The sequence below is a fragment of the Crinia signifera genome, chromosome 6 (genome assembly GCF_055691185.1).
Source record: "Crinia signifera chromosome 6, ASM5569118v1, whole genome shotgun sequence".
Classification (NCBI taxonomy): Eukaryota; Metazoa; Chordata; class Amphibia; order Anura; family Myobatrachidae; genus Crinia; species Crinia signifera.
Window position 1 is genome coordinate 219,339,808 of NC_139222.1, and position 18,061 is coordinate 219,357,868.

The window sequence follows — 18,061 nt, forward strand, 5'->3', positions numbered from 1 at the left end:
TGATCCAACCATGAATAATTGTCTTTGACCTACTACTACATATTACAATCATGACAGCTTTTCTTTATAACGGGTAAATGTGTATATTAGATCAATGGTTCAGTTTTTGTAAAATTAATTAACAAACATATCGGGGGGAATTTACTAAAGGAAATTTGTACAAAAAATATGTGTATTTGTATCCAGAAATACACTTATTTTTGACATTTACTATCCCGAAAATACGGCAATTCATAGCACATCAATACGAATAGCCGTATTTTCGGGATAGTAAATGTCAAAAATAAGTGTATTTCTGGATACAAATACACCTATTTTTTACAAATTTCCTTTAGTAAATTTCCCCATCATCTCTAATGTTAAATATTTTGATTATCTGAATGCAGAGGAGTAGCTAGGTGACATGGTGCCCGGAGCAATGGTATGTTTTGGCACCCCCAACCCACCCAGTCATCTTTCCTTCTTATAGTAATGTTCCTTACACATTATTAGATTAGATACAGCTTTATTGTCATCACCCTAAATTAGGGCGGCAAAACTCAGTTTACCATCCATCCACATACGTACATACTGTACAATAAAATCTGAATGATCCACGTACAAATAACAATAAAACTTAAGTCCCATTAACCCTCCCCCCATGACCCAAATTAGCATTTAGTTTTAAAATAGCCCTAGGAAAGAAACTATTCCTCATCCTACTGGTCCTACTCCTCATACAACTAGTATCTGCCTGAAGGTAAAAACACAAACAACCCATTAGCCGGGTGGGTTCTATCTTTTAAGATATTGAGCGCCCTACACAGACAGTGCTTTCTCTGAATATCATCATCAGCAGGGAGAGTAGTACCCATTATCCGTTGGCCAGTTTAATTGACCTCTGTATTAGCTTCCATTCTGCAGCGGTACAATTTCCATACCAGACGGAGAAACAACTGGTCAGAATACTTACCACTGCACAGCGATAGAAATTTACCAATATGCGTAGTGGCAATTGTTGTTTTTTCAGCATCCTAAGGAAAAAAAGGCGTTGATGGGCCTTTTTTTACCAGACACTTAATATTAGTTGACCATGTTAGGTCCTCAGAGATATGAGTACCCAAAAATGTAAAACTAGAGACACGGTCAACATTACTCCCACTAATCTGTACCGGCATAACCGGGTTAGATTTTTTCCAGCGAAAATCCACCGCAATCTCTTTAGTTTTACTGGCGTTAAGAAAGAGATTATTGGCACAACACCACTCAGCCAAATGCTGAATATCATCTCTATTTGCCGTTTAGTTGTTGTTGTCAATAAGGCCTATTAATGTTGTATCATCGGCAAATTTAATAATGATATTGGAATTGTAAACCGGCTTGCAGTCGGACGTAAAAATAGAATAAAGGAACAGGCTTAATACACAACCTTTTGGTACCAAATTATACAGCGTAACTGAGCCTGAACTGTCTGTCCCTGCTCTAACCACCTGTGGCCTATCACTTAAAAAGTCCCCTATCCAATTACACATGGAATTGTCAATCCCCAAGTCCAGAGACTAGTCTAGCTGGTATCACCGTATTGAACGCCAAACTGAAATCGACAAACAACAGTCGGACATACGTGTTATTTTTATCCAGATGTGATAATACAGATTGCATCAGCAAAGAGACTGCATCATCAATGCTGCGATAAGCAAACTGAAATGGATCCAAAGATGGTGATAGACCAGCCTTCAGATGTATTAACACCAACTGTTCAAAATACTTCATGACTATCGGTGTGAGAGCAACAGGACGATAATCATTCAAATTTATCAACCCAGAATTTTTTGGCACCGATATTATAGTAGTGCTTTTACAGCAAGCAGGCACAATCGACGCAGATAGGGACAGATTGAAAAAATGTCCGTAAATACCCCCGTCAACTGCTCAGCACATGCCCTCAGCACCCATCCCGGTTTACCATCTGGTCCAGCCGACTTAATTGCATTGATTTGGCTTAGACCAGCTAGGACCTCTGCAGATGTTAATACAAGAGATTGGCCAGAGGAAGGCAGTCTAGTCACCCTTTCACTGTTGTCTCTATCGAACCGTGCATAGAAATGGTTCAACTCATTTAGAGAGGAGACATCCATAGCAAGTGCTGAGCTAGTTTTATCTACCTTATAGTTGCTGATAACCCGGATACCCTGCCATAAACGGCGGGGATCAGATCTTGCCAAATGCTCCTCTATCCTTAGCTTATAGCAGTGTTTAGCCCCGATAATACCTTTCTTTAGATTCGCCCTAGCTGTACCATAGGCTACTTCCCTAAAGGCAGTGTTACGGGCCCTTAGAAGAAGCCGAACCTCCCTATTCATCCATGGCTTCTCATTCGGATATACAGTAATCTTTTTCCAGGTGGTGACACTATGCCACACAAATTGTAATGGCCATTACAGAATATGCCACACAATCTGTAATGCCCGTTACACATTATGACCCACACCATAATGCCTTTAGACTTTATGCCACAAACCGTTATGCTTAAGTAACTTAATGCCACACACCATAATGCCCATTGCACATACCACACACCAATTAATTTTTATGCCACACACCATAATGCTCCAGGTTAACTCTTTACACGCAATGGTGTAATTATAAATTTTGCAACCCCTCCCATGGCACTTTAGTGACACAAAAGGCCCATACACACTTGATGATTTTGAGCTGAAAATCGATCATTTTGGCAGTTTTGAGCTATTTTCAGCTGAAAATCACCTAGTGTGTATGAGCCACCGTTGGCAGACTAGCGATGATGCGTGCTCCCGCATCATCGCTAGCAAAGTCCACCATCTGCTGGTTTTACCAGCATGCCAGCGATGATGGATGGTTTTTCATCCATTATCGCTGTGTGTACGCAACGCGGTCTGAAAGATTATACACTTTCAGCCCGTGGACCGCCCCAAGCCTCCCCTTCTCCCTCCCCTTCTCCCTCCCCCTGCTCCTTACTCACGCCGCACTTGAACACCCGCCCAGCCTCCCATCAGTCCGTCCACTCTCCCTCCTTTCCTTCTGCCTGTACGTCCGCAGCCCCCTCCTGCCTGTACGTCTGCTGCTGTTCCACCCCCTCCACCACCTTCCGAACACTGCCACAGCTCACCTGCTCGCAAGCAGCTCCATCACCCCAGCGGGAGCGCAGGCAGAATAAATAATAATAATTATATATATATATATATATATATATATATATATGTGTGTGTGTGTGTGTGTGTGTATATATGTGTATATGTATATATATATATATATATTTATTTTGAATGGAACAGGCGTGAACCCCTGCGCCAGCTGCTTCTCTCTATAGGGTGAAGTCTCTGGAATCCACAGAGAGGAAGAGATCTAGGAGAAGGCAGAGAGAAGGCGCTTCATGGTGCAATATCACTTATAAACAATTTTAATGGACAATAGTAAAATCCTGGTACAGGCAAATACAGACTCGTACCATAAGTAAAAGCACTGTGGACTGGGTACCACAAGGTTTAAAATGTAGCCAAAGGCTAAGCTGCTCACACTTAGGCGCTGGAACAAGGAACCACCAAGGACACCGCTATGCTGGCTTGCAGGGAGGCGTGCAGGGGTTACCAGGAACCAGACGTCAGCTGTGAGATGGGTAGGAGCGTTGTAGGCCACGCCCTGAGGCGTTTCGTCGTATATATACACAGCAAGGTTCCCAGACATCCAAACAGGTCCCCAGGAACAACACGTCACTGCAGCATCTCCAACATGAAGAATCTTTAATGCATAGCCTCAACGGCTCGTTTCAGGGAATTTGATAAAGGGGTAAATTCCCCGAAACAAGCCGTTGAGGCTATGCATTAAAGATTTTTCATGTTGGAGATGCTGCAGTGACGTGTTGTTCCTGGGGACCTGTTTGGATGTCTGGGAACCTTGCTGTATATTTATACTACAAAGGCACGCAGCGCTGGTTGTGATTTTCATGGAAAGTGCCGGTCCATTGCCTGGATATATATATATATATGTGTATTAAAAAGCCATGCAAAATGACACCCAATATATATTATATATATACACACACACACAGTATCTTTTTGCACCACTCAGTTGTGAGGAAGCCACTGAAGTTATACACAGGCGGAGAAAGGGGGTGCCGGAAGGGTTCCCGACAGTCGGGATCCCGACAGTCATTTACCCGACGTCGGGATCCGCTGATCATAAACAGCCTGTCCCAGTGACCGCAATCTCATTGCCGCTGATACATCTATAGGAGCGGACATTATCTGTATTTGGTTGGCGAATAGCTCTCTCCACAAACATCAGGAGAGTACCTCCATTCAATCAGAAGGTAAATTGTTCATATGAAATTGGACATTGCTTGAGCTGGATATAACCACCACCAAAGAGACTTTTCATCAATTCTGTGCAGGACTGGTAAATATAAAACAGATCAGTTAAAACCAATTGATGCCTTAATTTAAAACCATTCTAGCCTCATACCAGATGTTGCGAGACTAATTGATATGCCTCTTTATGTTATGTGTTGTACGTCTTGTTGTGTGGTATGTGATAATAATAATGTAATTGTTTATGAAGTGCACTTCTCATTGTTTATATATGTGATACTTATATTTATCATTTAAACACATTGCTAATTATTGTGTTGAGCACGACTGCGCCCCTTGAAAGTACATGTCAGTGTAAATTGGATGTCCTTTTTCCTTTCCTTGTCTTGTTTTGAGGTACACAACCTCTGACAAGGGGCAGCAATAGTGCACAGCGATTTAGATATTTTAATTACATAGAACCAGTGCTCCTATTCGCCATCTTTGGCTTACCTACACCTGCTGGTTGCCAGGGGTAACATGCTTGTTGCCTGTGATTCCATACTTGTTGTCAAGGGGGATTATATGGTAGTTGCCATAAGGGATTACATGCTTGTTGCCAAGGGTATCCATTTTCTTTGCCATAGGGGTTCCATGCTTGTGGCCAGGGGTTCCATGCTCGTAGCCAGGGGAGATTACATGCTCGTTGCCCAAAGGGAGCTAAATGTGAGTTGCCCCGGAGGAAATAAATTTGTTTATTGCCCGCCTTACCCCCTGCCAGATGCTGACCGCCCATCTGCTGCGGAGGCACAGAGTCTCTGACAGCATTAGAGACCCTGTGCCCCTCCAAAGATGGCCGCCCCCACAAAGGAGACAGCCGCTAGAGGTCCTCCTGCACCTCTAGCGTCTGTCAGTATGACAGATGCTAGAACTAAGGGAGTACCTCTAGCTTGTCTTCTCTGTGGCAGCGGACGGGGTGCAGGGTCTCTGTAATACTGTCAGAGACACTGCACTTCCGCAGCAGATGGGCGGTCAGCATCTGGCAGGGGAAAGGGCCGAAGCGGACGGGCGGTCGGCATCAAGAGGGCAGATCAGCGGGCAACAAGTGTGGTTCCTGGGCACCCTGCTACTCTTTGGCGCCCGGAGCTTGCGCTCCGTCGGCTCCACTCTCCCTATGCCCCTGTCTGAATGTAATCCATACACAGTATCAGAGCAGTTACTGACAAATTATTTAATGCCTTATATTTAGTATCTGTCAGACTGACAGATTAATACCCCTTTTATACCCAAATCCCAGATCCGACCCGGCATTTGAAACACAGATCCAAGCCAGGTCGGATCCGGGATTTGCACCGTTTACACTGCGGTGCCTACTTGCAGTGTAAACGGAGGCGGCGCTTGGAGATGACATCCTCTACAAGCACCGGGACCGGCGATCCCCCCCGCTAGGGCCACCGATTGTCACGCTGGGGGCAAGCCCAACACCAAGGTAAGCTGCTGGGCTGCCACTGACGCGGGTTCACAAGGGAATAACCTAGGTTTCTGCGGCGGTGACAATCAGTGATTGTCTGATATCATGTTGATGTAAATAAGTAGCTGTGCCCTCTTCATCCGGACTTTGATGAATTAATTTGCCTGATCTGGTAACCGGGCAGCACAGGTGTTAGATATTCACTATTATTTTAATTTTGTTTATGTAAGTCTAAATCTGTGTAGGTTTTTAAATGTAATATGTGGACCATTTGTAGGGACAAGAATTGATGCCAATGAATATACTGTAACGTAATGCCAACATCCAGCTCCATCTATCTGCATCCCACCTGTGTTTTCTGTTTCCTTGTGTTAAAACCTTGATGATTGATTTCCCTACTTACTACTTACATAAATAACTTTACATAACATTAGTAGTAGTAATAATAACAATAGTACAGTACATAAACTTCCACGCACAATAAGACTCTCCACTAGCCTCCAAACTTTCAAGCATTCCCTGAAAACTCACCTCTTCAGGCAAGCCTACCATATTTAAGTCCCATATGCATAACCCTCTGAGGCACTTATGTATTATATAGCTTCCCTTCTGTAACTTGGTGGGACTGCTATGCTATTACTGGTGCCTGTCCTTGTGTTTCCCTCCTATATCCCTATAGATTGTAAGCTTGCAGCAGGGCCCTCCTACCTCCAAGTCTGTCTGTTATTACCCAGTTTGTTTTATCTGTGTATACAATTGTAAAGCGCAATGGTAACTGCTGCTCTATATAAGAAACTGTAAATAAATAATAAATAAACTATATAGGGTACTTGTTTCCTAGCACGGCCACAAATCTTGGCCATCGGGGGTAATTTTAGTTGCCTGCGACGCGACCGACGCGATGCCCCCGATTTTTCCATTGAAATGCATTGAAAACAGTGAAAAATCGGGTCGGTCGCGTCGTGTGCGCCTAAAAATGCTTAAATGGTCCACCCGCGATGGCCGCGATTTCACCATAGGGAACAATGTTAAATGCCTCAATTTACCCGCGATGACCCCGATTTCCCATAGGAAACAATGTTAAATGGGTCAATTTACCCAAATCATTATAGGGAAGAATGGTAAATGGGCCAGAAAGCCCCCAAAAAACCCCTGACCAGTGAAATGTCCCCCCAAAAGTAGTTCACGCCACCCCGCGATGAACGTGAACCCGAAGCGTGGCGAGCGCAGCGAGTCCGCGAGGGGCGGCGGTACGCGTCCTCCGACCTTTTTATACCCCCACTATCCACTAGGGCGTGGAATGAGAATAGAATAGGGTGGCGAGCGCAGCGAGCCACCGAGCCCGAAGCGTGGTGAGCGCAGCGAGGATACCTTCACAGGTAAACGCGTCCCTTCGCGGGCTTCACAGGTATCCGCGTCCCCTCGCGGGGCTCGCTGCGCTCTCCACGCTTCGGGCTCGGTGGCTCGCTGCGCTCGCCACACTATTCTATTCTCACTCCACGCCCTAGTGGATAGTAGGGGTATGAAAAGGTCGGAGGACGCGTACCGCCGCCCCTCGCGGGCTCGCTGCGCTCGCCACGCTTCGGGTTCACGTTGATCACGTGGTGGCGTAAACTACTTTTGGGGGGACATTTCAATGTTCAGGGGTGTTTTTTGCCCATTTACCATTGTTACTATGATAATTTGGGTAAATTGAGCCATTTCCCATTGTTTCCTATGGGAAATCGTGGTCATCGCGGGTAAATTGAGGCATTTAACATTGTTCTCTATGGGGAAATCGCGGGCATCGCGTCTGGCCCATCGCACCCGATTTTTTTGCGCATTCGATGCCCGTGATGGCCACGATTTTACCCCCGATGACCGCGATTATGATCGTTGTGGCCGTGCTAGGAAACAAGTACCCTATATAGAGATATATTAATAATGATACAGTAATTATATTTTCCTGCTTATTGTACTTCATAGTTAGAAACGACAATTTTTGTATGATTTATCACATAGGATATTATCACATCACTCATTAAAATGTATAATAATGAAATTCTTTTGTGTGATATTGACTGTTGATTTATTTTTTTTAAATACTATAATACTGTAGCCATAAACTCCCTGAAAACATCCATTAAAGTCAACTGAAATGTGTCTGTTCAGTCTAAGATAGTATTACTATTACCAAGCAGAATAAACTTACCATCGTGAAATGTTCTCTGCAGCGACTGAACATAATGGCCCTGTAATGTGCTATTTAAGCTCGGTGGAGCCCACGATTGGTCAATATTGATCATTCTCAATCTCTATTGATTGCCATTTCTCTAGAAATTTAAAAGCAAATGTTGACCACTGCATCAGATTTGGCAAGGAGACCATTTAGTGCTATGGTTTACTATTGTTGTTAACTCCTTCATGACAACAGACACTGTGGGTGACATTTAATAGGATGCGAATTTTAGTCACGTTCCAAAATCGCACCATATCGCACTTTTCAAAATCGATTTTTTTTTTTTTTTTTTGCTGGAATATGCATATTTAATGAAAAGCAAAATCTGGGCAAAAAAGGTGCGATAATGTGCGATTTTTAGTCATGAAAATGCTATTTTTAGTCATGAAAATGTGCGAATTTGAGGAAATGTGTGATATCGTGTTAAAAAAAAAAAAAAATGGCGTGAGGTCCCCCCTCCTGAGCATAACCAGCCCCGGGCTCATTGATCCGGACCTGGTTCAAAAAATACGGGTCACAAAAAGTGTTGGGGTCCCCTGTATTTCTGAAACCAGCCCCGGACTCTTGGACCGGTCCTGCTTCCAAAAATACGGGGGACAAAAAAATCTGGGGGTCCCCCGTATTTTGAAACTAGCACCGGGCTCCAACAGCTCGCGGTGTCATGCCACAGCCGGGCGACACTTTTTTACATATTAGTGTGGTTGGCTTGATGTGTCTCCATGGAGATGCATAGAGCCAAAGACGCTAGTAGCCTCTATAGACAAAGACACTATCAGCCTCTATAGTGCTGGGACAGCGCTATAGAAGCTGTTAGCAGCGCCGGAGAAAGCCGGCTCACCCCGCTGTCAGTGCTGGGTGTGCTGGCTCTGGAGGAGGGAGGGCAGTGCAGGACCCTGGTTCGGTAAGTGTATTGGTGCAAAATTGAGGTGTGTGTGTGTGTGTGTGTGTAATAAAGTTCTTATTTTCTGTGTGTGTTTTATTTAAAAATGTCATTTTAACATTCTTTTTACAGGTGGACTACAAGTCCCAGCAGCCCCATTAATGCCCCGCATGCTGGGACTTGTGGTTCGCCATGTCCCAGCATGCAGGGGAGGCTTTCTGGCACTTGTAGTTCACCTGTATAAAGCAATGTTATTTATGAATGATTTAACACTATCAGGCCGGCGTCCAATGGCCAGGGAAGCCGGTGATAGCCCCGGGCTTCAGCCCTGGACGGGTAAAGCCTGGGGGGGGACCCCTTTATTTATTTACTCCCCCAGGCTGACCAGCCATAGTGCTCATGGTTCGGCCCGGGGGACCTTATGTAAAAGTGTCCCCTGGCTGTGGCGCTGACACCAAAGGCTGTTGGAGCCCGGAGCTGGTTTCAAAATATGGGGGATCCCCAGATTTTTTGTCCCCTGTATTTTTGGAACCAGGACCGGTCCAAATAGTCCGGGCTGGTTTCAGTCATATGGGGGACCCCAACGCTTTTTTGTCCCCCATATTTTTGTAACCAGGTCCGGCTCAATGAGCCTGGGGCTTGTTATGCTCAGGAGGGGGGACCTCACGCCATTTTTTTTTTTATTTGAACTTTTACACATTTTTTAAGACAGGACCATGCGGGTTGGGATTGTTGGGTCGACCATAACTAGGTCGACAAGCATTGGGTCGACACCACAAGGTCGACATGGGTTAAGGTCGACATGAGTCAATGTCGACATGGGCCAAGGTCGACAGGGGTCTAGGTCAACATGGATCTAGGTCGACATGACGTTAAGTCAACACAAGCATTAGGTCGACATGGGCTAGTCAAAAGGTTGACATGGGTTTTTTCACTTTTTTTACCCGAATATCAACACAGTCGACATGGACACAATTTGAAGTGCACTGGATCCCCTCGCATTGCTCACTTTGCTCGCAATGCTTCGGGCACATTCTTTTATTCTCCCACCACGCCCTAGTGAATGGTAGGGCATGAATTACCACCTGTCGGCACATGTCAGGTCGAAAAAACAGCAGCTTCAAAGTGGCTTAAGAGTGAGGCTAATTTGTAGCTAATGTGGGGTACACACCACGATGACCCGCTCACGATGCACATTGTGAGCGTGTCGTCAGTGTTTCTTTAGACCCGCTCACGATGATGCGGGGGGCACGACCCGCTCACGATGTGCACCGTGAGCGGGTCCGATCCGATGGCGACCCGCACCCGGCTGTATGGTCGTTCTTCAGATCCTACCTGCTGCAGGTAGGATCTGAATAACGACCGACCCGCGGGACCGCGCATCGGATCGGTCCACACAAGGACAGAAAAGGGCCCAATCACCACACAATCTACATCCAATTGGTCGGAATTGGATCTAGATTGAGGGGATCGGGCCCTAGTCGTCCTGGTGTGTACCAGGCATAAATGATCCTGACTTTGAAGTCGGAAACTGCTTTACCTGTTGGGGGTGCCTCATCTCACTGACTCAAATCTTGCTTTTTCTTTCATGGGATAAATTAGGTTTATTATTGGGAATGGGACTTGCCAAACTAGGCATACCTGCACAGTTCCACCATTTACACTTCATTTAAACACTTTTGTTCACTATAGGGGTGAAATTTAATAGGATGAGAGAATCAGAAAGTGAGAGATTAATCATTTACACTTCAAAATAAAACTGGTTTTGCAGAGTTAATGATTGTTGCCTTCAAAAAATGGGGATTTCTTACCAAATCTCTCACTTTCGGAATCTCTCATCCTATTAAATTTCACCTCAGGTGTCAATTAAAAATAGAGGCATGTGCCTTGTAATGGTCTGGATTTAGTTCTAAAGCTGTGTACACAAGGGGGTGATTTCAGCACATATGGCTGACAATATGGCCATATTGCCAGTGATTTTATTTGCTGTTGGAGATAAATCGCCAGGAGCGTGTTCCTGCTACCAGCCCTTCATGGTCGCTGGTCGCAGGAGCAAGGTCCTCCGATTATGGCTAAAAATTGCTGGTCACTGGTGCACAATGCACTGTGCACCAGCGATTTGTAGTCAAAATGAGACAGAATAGGTGCGTACACACGGGGGCGATTTTGTATAATATCGCTGGAAATATGGTCGCTAAGCGACCATATTGCCCACGATGGGAGTGTGCACCGGCGATATATCGCCGGGTGCGCGCTCCCGTTTTTACCCCTGCTGTAGTGATCGCTGGTCGCAGGAACATGCTCCTGCGACCAGCTGATTACCACTGCCGGGCTCCCCCGGCAGTTTCTTTTTCATCAGCGACCATCTCTGGTCGCTGATGAAAAGGAGAAACTGACCAATATATTGCTCAGCCATATATTGCTCAGCCATATATGGCTGAGCAATATATCTCCCCCGTGTGTACGGGGCTAATGAGACAGAATAGCTTGCAATTTTCAGCCAAAATTGCTGGTTACTGATGAAAACAGCACACTGAGCAATATATTGCTGAGAGATATTGCAAGTACACTGAGCAATATATTGCTGAGTGATTTTAAGCCAAAATCGATCAGCGACCAAATCGCACCGTGTGTACACAGCTTAAATCCTCATCTAGGGCCTTATTCTGGTCGATGCGTAAATTTCCGAATACTTTCGGATGGCGTTTTTTAGCCGTCTGCGCATGCGTGGGGAACGCTTTGCGCATGTGCCACGCATGGTCTCCGTACTTGTTCTCACTAATACCGTACAGAAATGTGCACCGCAATCACTCGGGAAATATGGGCGTATTATGGGCGTCATTCTGAACTACACAGGGTCGTCGTTTCAAAGTGGGCTAAACTGGGCGTAAACATGGGCGTGCACGAGGGAGTGCACTTATTCTGGTAGGCGTGCATTCGGACAGCACACCGAATGCACGCGAACAAAAAGGCTAGAAATATGCGGTGTCCATAAGCAAGTATTGCTTTGCGGACACCACTCGTTCATGCGCTAGGCAATCGGAACGCCTAATCAGGACGGCCGCACCTCAACCAATGTCAGCTAAACACAATACAATCCACTCCTTTACTCATTACTCATTAATTACACGCTTGTCAGTGCTTCAATTGGAACCATTGCAGCTTAAATGGACCATTACTAAACACACACATATATGCTGCAGTATTCACACACTTTTACACTGCAACCAATGGACAGAACTTACTATCACTAATACAAATAGACATGTCACTTGTACATGTAACAATTAAATCACACATTTCGGGATAAAAATATACATTTATTACAATAAATAAAAAAAGAAAAAGGGAAACCGTAACAAAATAAAAGGTACCATGCCAGGAATGTACAAAAATAATATATAATAAATAAATGAATTTGTGACATACAGAACCACAGCAGAATCATTAGGAAAACATCAGGTGGCTTCACAACAAAAGTATAGCACCAACATTTCAAGTACAGCAGACAGTAATGCTAGCCGAAAGAGGCCAACAGGGGAACCAAACAAGACATTCGAAACGAGGGCAAATGTGGGTACCCTCTGCACGGGATTGGACACAGGAAGCTGACACACACAGCTCAATGAAAGATTTGGGAAGACATAAGGGTGGAGATTAATGCGGACACAAGTTCATTTGCGGGCACGTTTGGCCCTGGTAGGCTCCTTGCCACGTGCAGCAGCTCTTCGGCCACGGCCACGTTCTGATGGTGGCCCAGGTGGAGCAGATGCTGCTGAGGGGGGGGATGGTGTTCCCCCTCTGCCATCAGGGAGTGCTGCTGGTGGTAATGCACCAGAAACGGATGACAATAGGACCCTATTGCTGGCAACTAGCTCCACCATAAGCTCATTATGGTGGAGGAGGAGGTCATTTTGGCGCAGGGCTTGATCTGCCAGCACCTGCAGGCTTGCAGCAATTGACTGCTGGCTGCCAGCCATGCCCTGCTGGGCCTCAGCCATAGCCTGCAGGCTCCCAGCTATAATCTGCTGGGTGCTGACCAAACCCTGCATGACCTCCTCGGTCCTACGCATCCGCTCTGATGCCAAGTCTCCCTGCTGGTGAATCTGGCCAAGCACCTGCACCCACCTGTTGTATTCGGGGTCGGCTGGTGGCTGCTGCTGCTGCACGGGCCTGGCACTGGTGGCAGGTGGCACAGACTCCGTCACCTCCTCAAGAGATTCTTCACCAAGCGGTGGGGATGCTGGTGAAAGAGAAAATTACAATTACAACACATTCCAAGCAAATTAGTACCAACTACTTATGCCATGGCAAATAATTACCTTCAACAAAAGCAGCAAAGACTTCCGCTGGGGCCTCGCTATCCATGTTGCTCACCCCCCGGCCGGACCTCCTCTACTGCAATGCAGCACTCTGCCATCTCCTCCAGGGGGGTGAGCTTCAGCCGGCCTGGCATGGGGCCAGCCCCAGAGGTGTGGCTGTGTTCCCACCGCTTGGTCAATTTCTTCTTGAGGTTGGTTTTGAAGTCGTGCCACCTGCTATCAAAGTTGACATATTACTACATGTCCCTCCTCATGTTTGCTGTAGCAAACATTGCAATCTGCAACAGATGACAACATGTGCTTCATTACACACAACTTACATTCAATAAAAATATAAAAACAACCCTTAGAAGATACATTCACACTCACCCTACAATAACTATCGATTAAATGACATGGCAAACATGTCTGTGGCTCCAAGCAACGTGACTGGCCATTTCCCATCTCCATCTAACATCTATTTTAAACATTACTGGTCTTGTACTGGTCAAATGTAACACACATGAACTTGCCTCTTCTTAACGTGCTCCGCCTCACGAACTTGTGGAGCCACCGCATTAATCTCCGCAGTTATGTCCTCCCAAATCTTCCATATCCTTGTGTGTGTCAACCTGTCCTGTGGACACTCGATCCAATCCCGTGCGCGGGGTACCAGGATGGCAAGCTCCTGCGCTTCGAATGCCATGTTTCTGCTGCTTGGTTCCTCCGTTGGCCTATTTCGGCCACGCCCACGGCCACCTGTCGCTGTACTTGAAGTGCTGGCCAGGCTACTCTGTTGGTAAGCCACCTGTTGTGTTCCCAATGATTCTGCTGAGGCAGAAGATGGGCCAGCTGCTGCTTGGGCTGATGTGGATGGCCCAGCAGCCTGCTCATCTGCCCCTGGCTGGTCTGTGCTGAGGGGCACATAGGAGGTGATGGAGTCCATGCGTTCGAAAAGATCCTGGCACTCCTGGTCTCCTTCAGATTGTGAGCCAGCCATGTTTGCAACAACATTGCAGTTTTCTAGCACACCTTTATATCCTATTTCTGTAATTGGCGTACATCAGCGACACCCTGCGTTCCGTGCGGCAGCGTTCCGTACGGCAGCGTAGACCATGTGGCGCATAGGCCACGCCCCTACCAGCGAAAAAAAAAAAACCTGGCAAACTTAGTTAGTCTGATTTAGTAGCTAATTGCAGATTTGTACACCAATGAACAACTAAAACTGTGGTCAGACATGAAATGTATATGTGAATGTACATTTGTACTGTGCACTTGTTTGGTATGTACTACAAATGACACTGACCCATTCCATATGTAAATCCAGTCCACCACTCAGGCAATAGTAATCAGTGCTTGCATCCAAATCACATGTGAAAGGTGTCCAAATACTGGCTTGATGCTAGGTACATTTCATTCCACATCTCTAGTGTGGGCCGGTAGAAGGTAAGTGTACACATGTCTGTTGTGGCGCATACACGCTGTTAATGACAAAATGAACAATAAAGTTAATACCAAATATCACTCTGATCAACCAATGACAGGACATGATTGCTTGAATTGTGCCATTGCTAAGATGGCGGCCTATGGGAGAGCAGCACCCTTCTCACCCGCGGAGCTGAGGACACTGGTCTCCGTTATGGAGACCAGGCTGGGGCGTGCGGGGCCGTTCATAACTAACCGCCAGAAGCGCCAAGCGTATTCCGCTGCCCGCAGGCGCATATTCGCGCGCACCCAGGTGCGCAGGACCATCGCCCAGCTGGAGCGGCGATGGTCTGATCTGAGGCGCCGGCAGCCCGAAAAGCTCCAGCAAATAAGGGCCAGCATTGCACGATGTAAGTGTTTACACATTAAATGGCCAATTGTACATTAATGCTTCCATGACCTTTTTCTTTTTTTTTTTTTAGAAAAATTTTTATTAAGTTTTTCAAGGTACATTTTCAAAAAACCAAAAACAGTACAAACCATTAAAGCAGAGATGTTGATTAAATGACTCTGAGTGCGGTTTGTTATTTGACAGAGGTCTGAGGGAATACAAATCTATAATAAGCGAAATAGACCTCATCGTGTCTGAGAACCAAAAGGATGTACAGGGGAGGAAGGGAAAGGGAATAAGCCAAGATGGAAAATGAGATGGGAGAGGAAGCAGGAGGAGGGAACAGGGGGAATAGATACAGAAGTAATGAGAGGGGCTGTGAGCGAGAAGAGAAAGAAAGCGATCAAACCTCAGGGGAGAGGAACAAGGGAGGGGGAGGGGAGGGGGGAGAAGCCGGCACCCACAAACAGAGCATCTAGGGAAGATAAATCAGAATATTACACAAATGTCAACGGAGCCTCAGTTTGGAAGTGGGTTGTCCATGGAGACCAGGTTTTGATAAAAGAAGGCATAGAGTCATGTAGGAATGCGGAAATCTTCTCCACCTTGTAAGTGGACCAAATGGCATTAATTAGGACGGTTTTGGACGGGGGTGTAGGACTTTTCCAATTTTTAGCAATCAAACACTTGGTTGTATTGAGAATGTGATTAATCAATTTTTGAGTCGCAAGTTGGGAACGTGGGATTGGTCTTAGTAAAAGGGAGAATGAGGGAGAGGAGGGCATTTGTATATTCAGAATCAAACTAATTAACTCATGGGCCTCCACCCAGAAGGATTGAATGATTGGGCAACTCCACCATATGTGAAGGAAAGAGCCTTCTTGGCCACATGATCTCCAGCATTGGGAAGAGGAGGCAGGATATATAGAATGTAATTTGGTTGGCACCATATACCAACGATAGTAGATCTTATATGCATTTTCTTTAATTCGTGTTGAAATAGAACTTTTTGCAATCGCCATTCTGATATTGGACCACGTGTTTAAGTTAAGCTCTTCTCCCAGGTCGGCTTCCCAGTCAGACTCGTGTTTTTCCTTTTGGGGTTGGTTGACAGAAACGAGTATTTGATAGATAGTTGAAATGAGTTTTTTATGTTTTGAGTTTGTCTGCACAGGGTTTCAAGGGGCGTTTTTTTCAAGGATGATTGTGCCCGAGGGAGAGAAATATAGAAGTGGCGTAGCTGTAAATATTAGTAGAGTGTGGGAACGAGAATTTAGACCGGAGGGATTCAAAATCAGGAAAGAGCAGTGTAGGGGCAATATCCGCGGGGAAAAGGATGTTATGTTTCGTCCAATATTTGAACGCACTATTAGACGTCCCTGGGGGGAAGGCCGGGTTATTCCATAGTGGGGTTAACGATGGGTGATGAGAGCGTAATTTGTAGAGTTTGGTGGAGAGATCCCAGACCCTAAGTGTGTGGCGAGTAGAAGGCATAAGGGTGGTAGGGGTGGGGCGAGAGGTGGGAGGTATCCATAGGAGGGAGGATAGTGAGTAATGAGCGATAAAGGAGGTTTCAATATGTGTCCAAACTCTATGAGAGGGAGGAGCGTGCCATAGAATTGAGGAGGCAATGTGAACCGCCCCTATAGTATTTGAGGATATCTGGGAGGCCGAGGCCACCTGTCTCGCATGGTTTTTGTAGGAGGCGCAGTTTAACTCTGGGTTTTTTCCCCGCCCAAACGAAAGTGCTGATATCTCTTTGGAGGTGTTTAAGTGTCTTGACTGGGATATGCACGGGGAGGGTTTGCCAGAGATAAAGTAAACGGGGTAAAATCATCATTTTAATCGCCGCCATCTGACCAGTCCATGAGATAAATTGCGATTTCCAGGCAGACAGATCTGATCTAATAGAAGTAAATAATCTTGGGAAGTTAATCGAGTAGAGGTCCTTGTATGAACTGGACAGATAAATCCCAAGATATTTGATTTTATCAGGCTGCCAGTGGAGAGGGAATTTTGCTTGGATGGTGGAAAGGTCGGCTGGAGCGATGTTAATAGCTTGTGCTTCTGATTTAGAAGTATTTAATTTGTAATTGGAGAATGTGTTATATGTTTTGGTTTCATGAAAAATGGAGGGCAGCGAGGTCAGAGGGTTGGTCAGAGTTAGTATGACATCGTCGGCATAGAGAGCTATCTTGTGATGTGCATGACCTATATTGATACCGTGGATGTTTGGGTTGTTACGGATCCGGGAGGCGAGAGGTTCCATGATTAGCGCAAATAGGAGAGGTGAGAGTGGACACCCTTGGCGTGTGCCATTTTTGATGTTAAATTGGGCTAATTTAAGTCCATTCACCAGAACAGAGGCCGAGGGGTTATTGTAGAGGGCTAATATGCCTTCTAGGAATGGACCTCTGAAACCCATATGAGACAGGGTGCCTCGGATGAAAGGCCAAGCCACCCTATCGAAGGCCTTTTCCGCATCGAGAGCCACCACCAGGGCCTCCGTTGTTTTTTCTTTAGCGACGTGAATAAGATCAATTAGACGTCTGGTGTTATCTGAGGCTTGGCGGTTGGGGATGAAACCTACCTGGTCTGGATGGACCAGTGCAGGTAGCAATGGGGCTAAGCGGTTAGCTAAAACTTTGGCATATAGCTTTAGATCTGCATTTAGTAAGGATATAGGGCGATAGTTGCCCATGTCTGTCGGGTCTTTATCGGGGTTTGGGGATAACTATTATGTTAGCCCTGGTGGTGGCTGCGTTGATCGGGAGCCCCTGCAGTAGGGAGTTAAATAAGGCGGTAAGCATAGGGGCGAGAGGATGGGCCAGTTTTTTGTAATAAAGGTTGGTGAAACCGTCAGGGCCGGGAGCGGCCGAGCGTCGTAGAGATTTGATAGCTTCAAGGATCTCGTCAGTGGTGATGGGGGTGTTCAATGTCTCTACCTGAGACGTGGTGAGTTTGGGGAGCCGGCATGAGGTCAGGTACTCGTCCAAATCCTCCAGGCTGGAGGACGTAGAGGAGTCAGGGGGGTCCAGGTTATATAGCTTCTCGTAGAAAGAGCGGAATTG

General features: G+C 46.0%; 2 protein-coding genes across 2 annotated transcripts in view; both read right to left on the reverse strand.

Moving 5' to 3' along the window:
- LOC146008974 (beta-microseminoprotein-like) overlaps positions 1-8,103 on the reverse strand; it is a 34,303-nt gene extending 26,200 nt beyond the window's left edge. Inside the window, exon 1 of the mRNA XM_083148856.1 lies at positions 7,967-8,103. Within this exon, the coding sequence (XP_083004982.1) occupies positions 7,967-7,999 (33 nt within the window). The 5' untranslated portion in view covers positions 8,000-8,103. The remainder of the gene's footprint in view (positions 1-7,966) is intronic.
- A 4,136-nt stretch (positions 8,104-12,239) lies between these two features.
- LOC146007213 (uncharacterized) lies at positions 12,240-13,631 on the reverse strand. Its single transcript, XM_083145568.1, has 2 exons — positions 13,196-13,631; positions 12,240-13,116 (listed from the first exon to the last, which is right to left on the reverse strand). Exons 1-2 carry the CDS (start codon positions 13,239-13,241, stop codon positions 12,548-12,550), a joined length of 615 nt encoding a protein of 204 aa, XP_083001694.1. The 5' UTR covers positions 13,242-13,631; the 3' UTR covers positions 12,240-12,547.
- Positions 13,632-18,061: the final 4,430 nt, after the last annotated feature.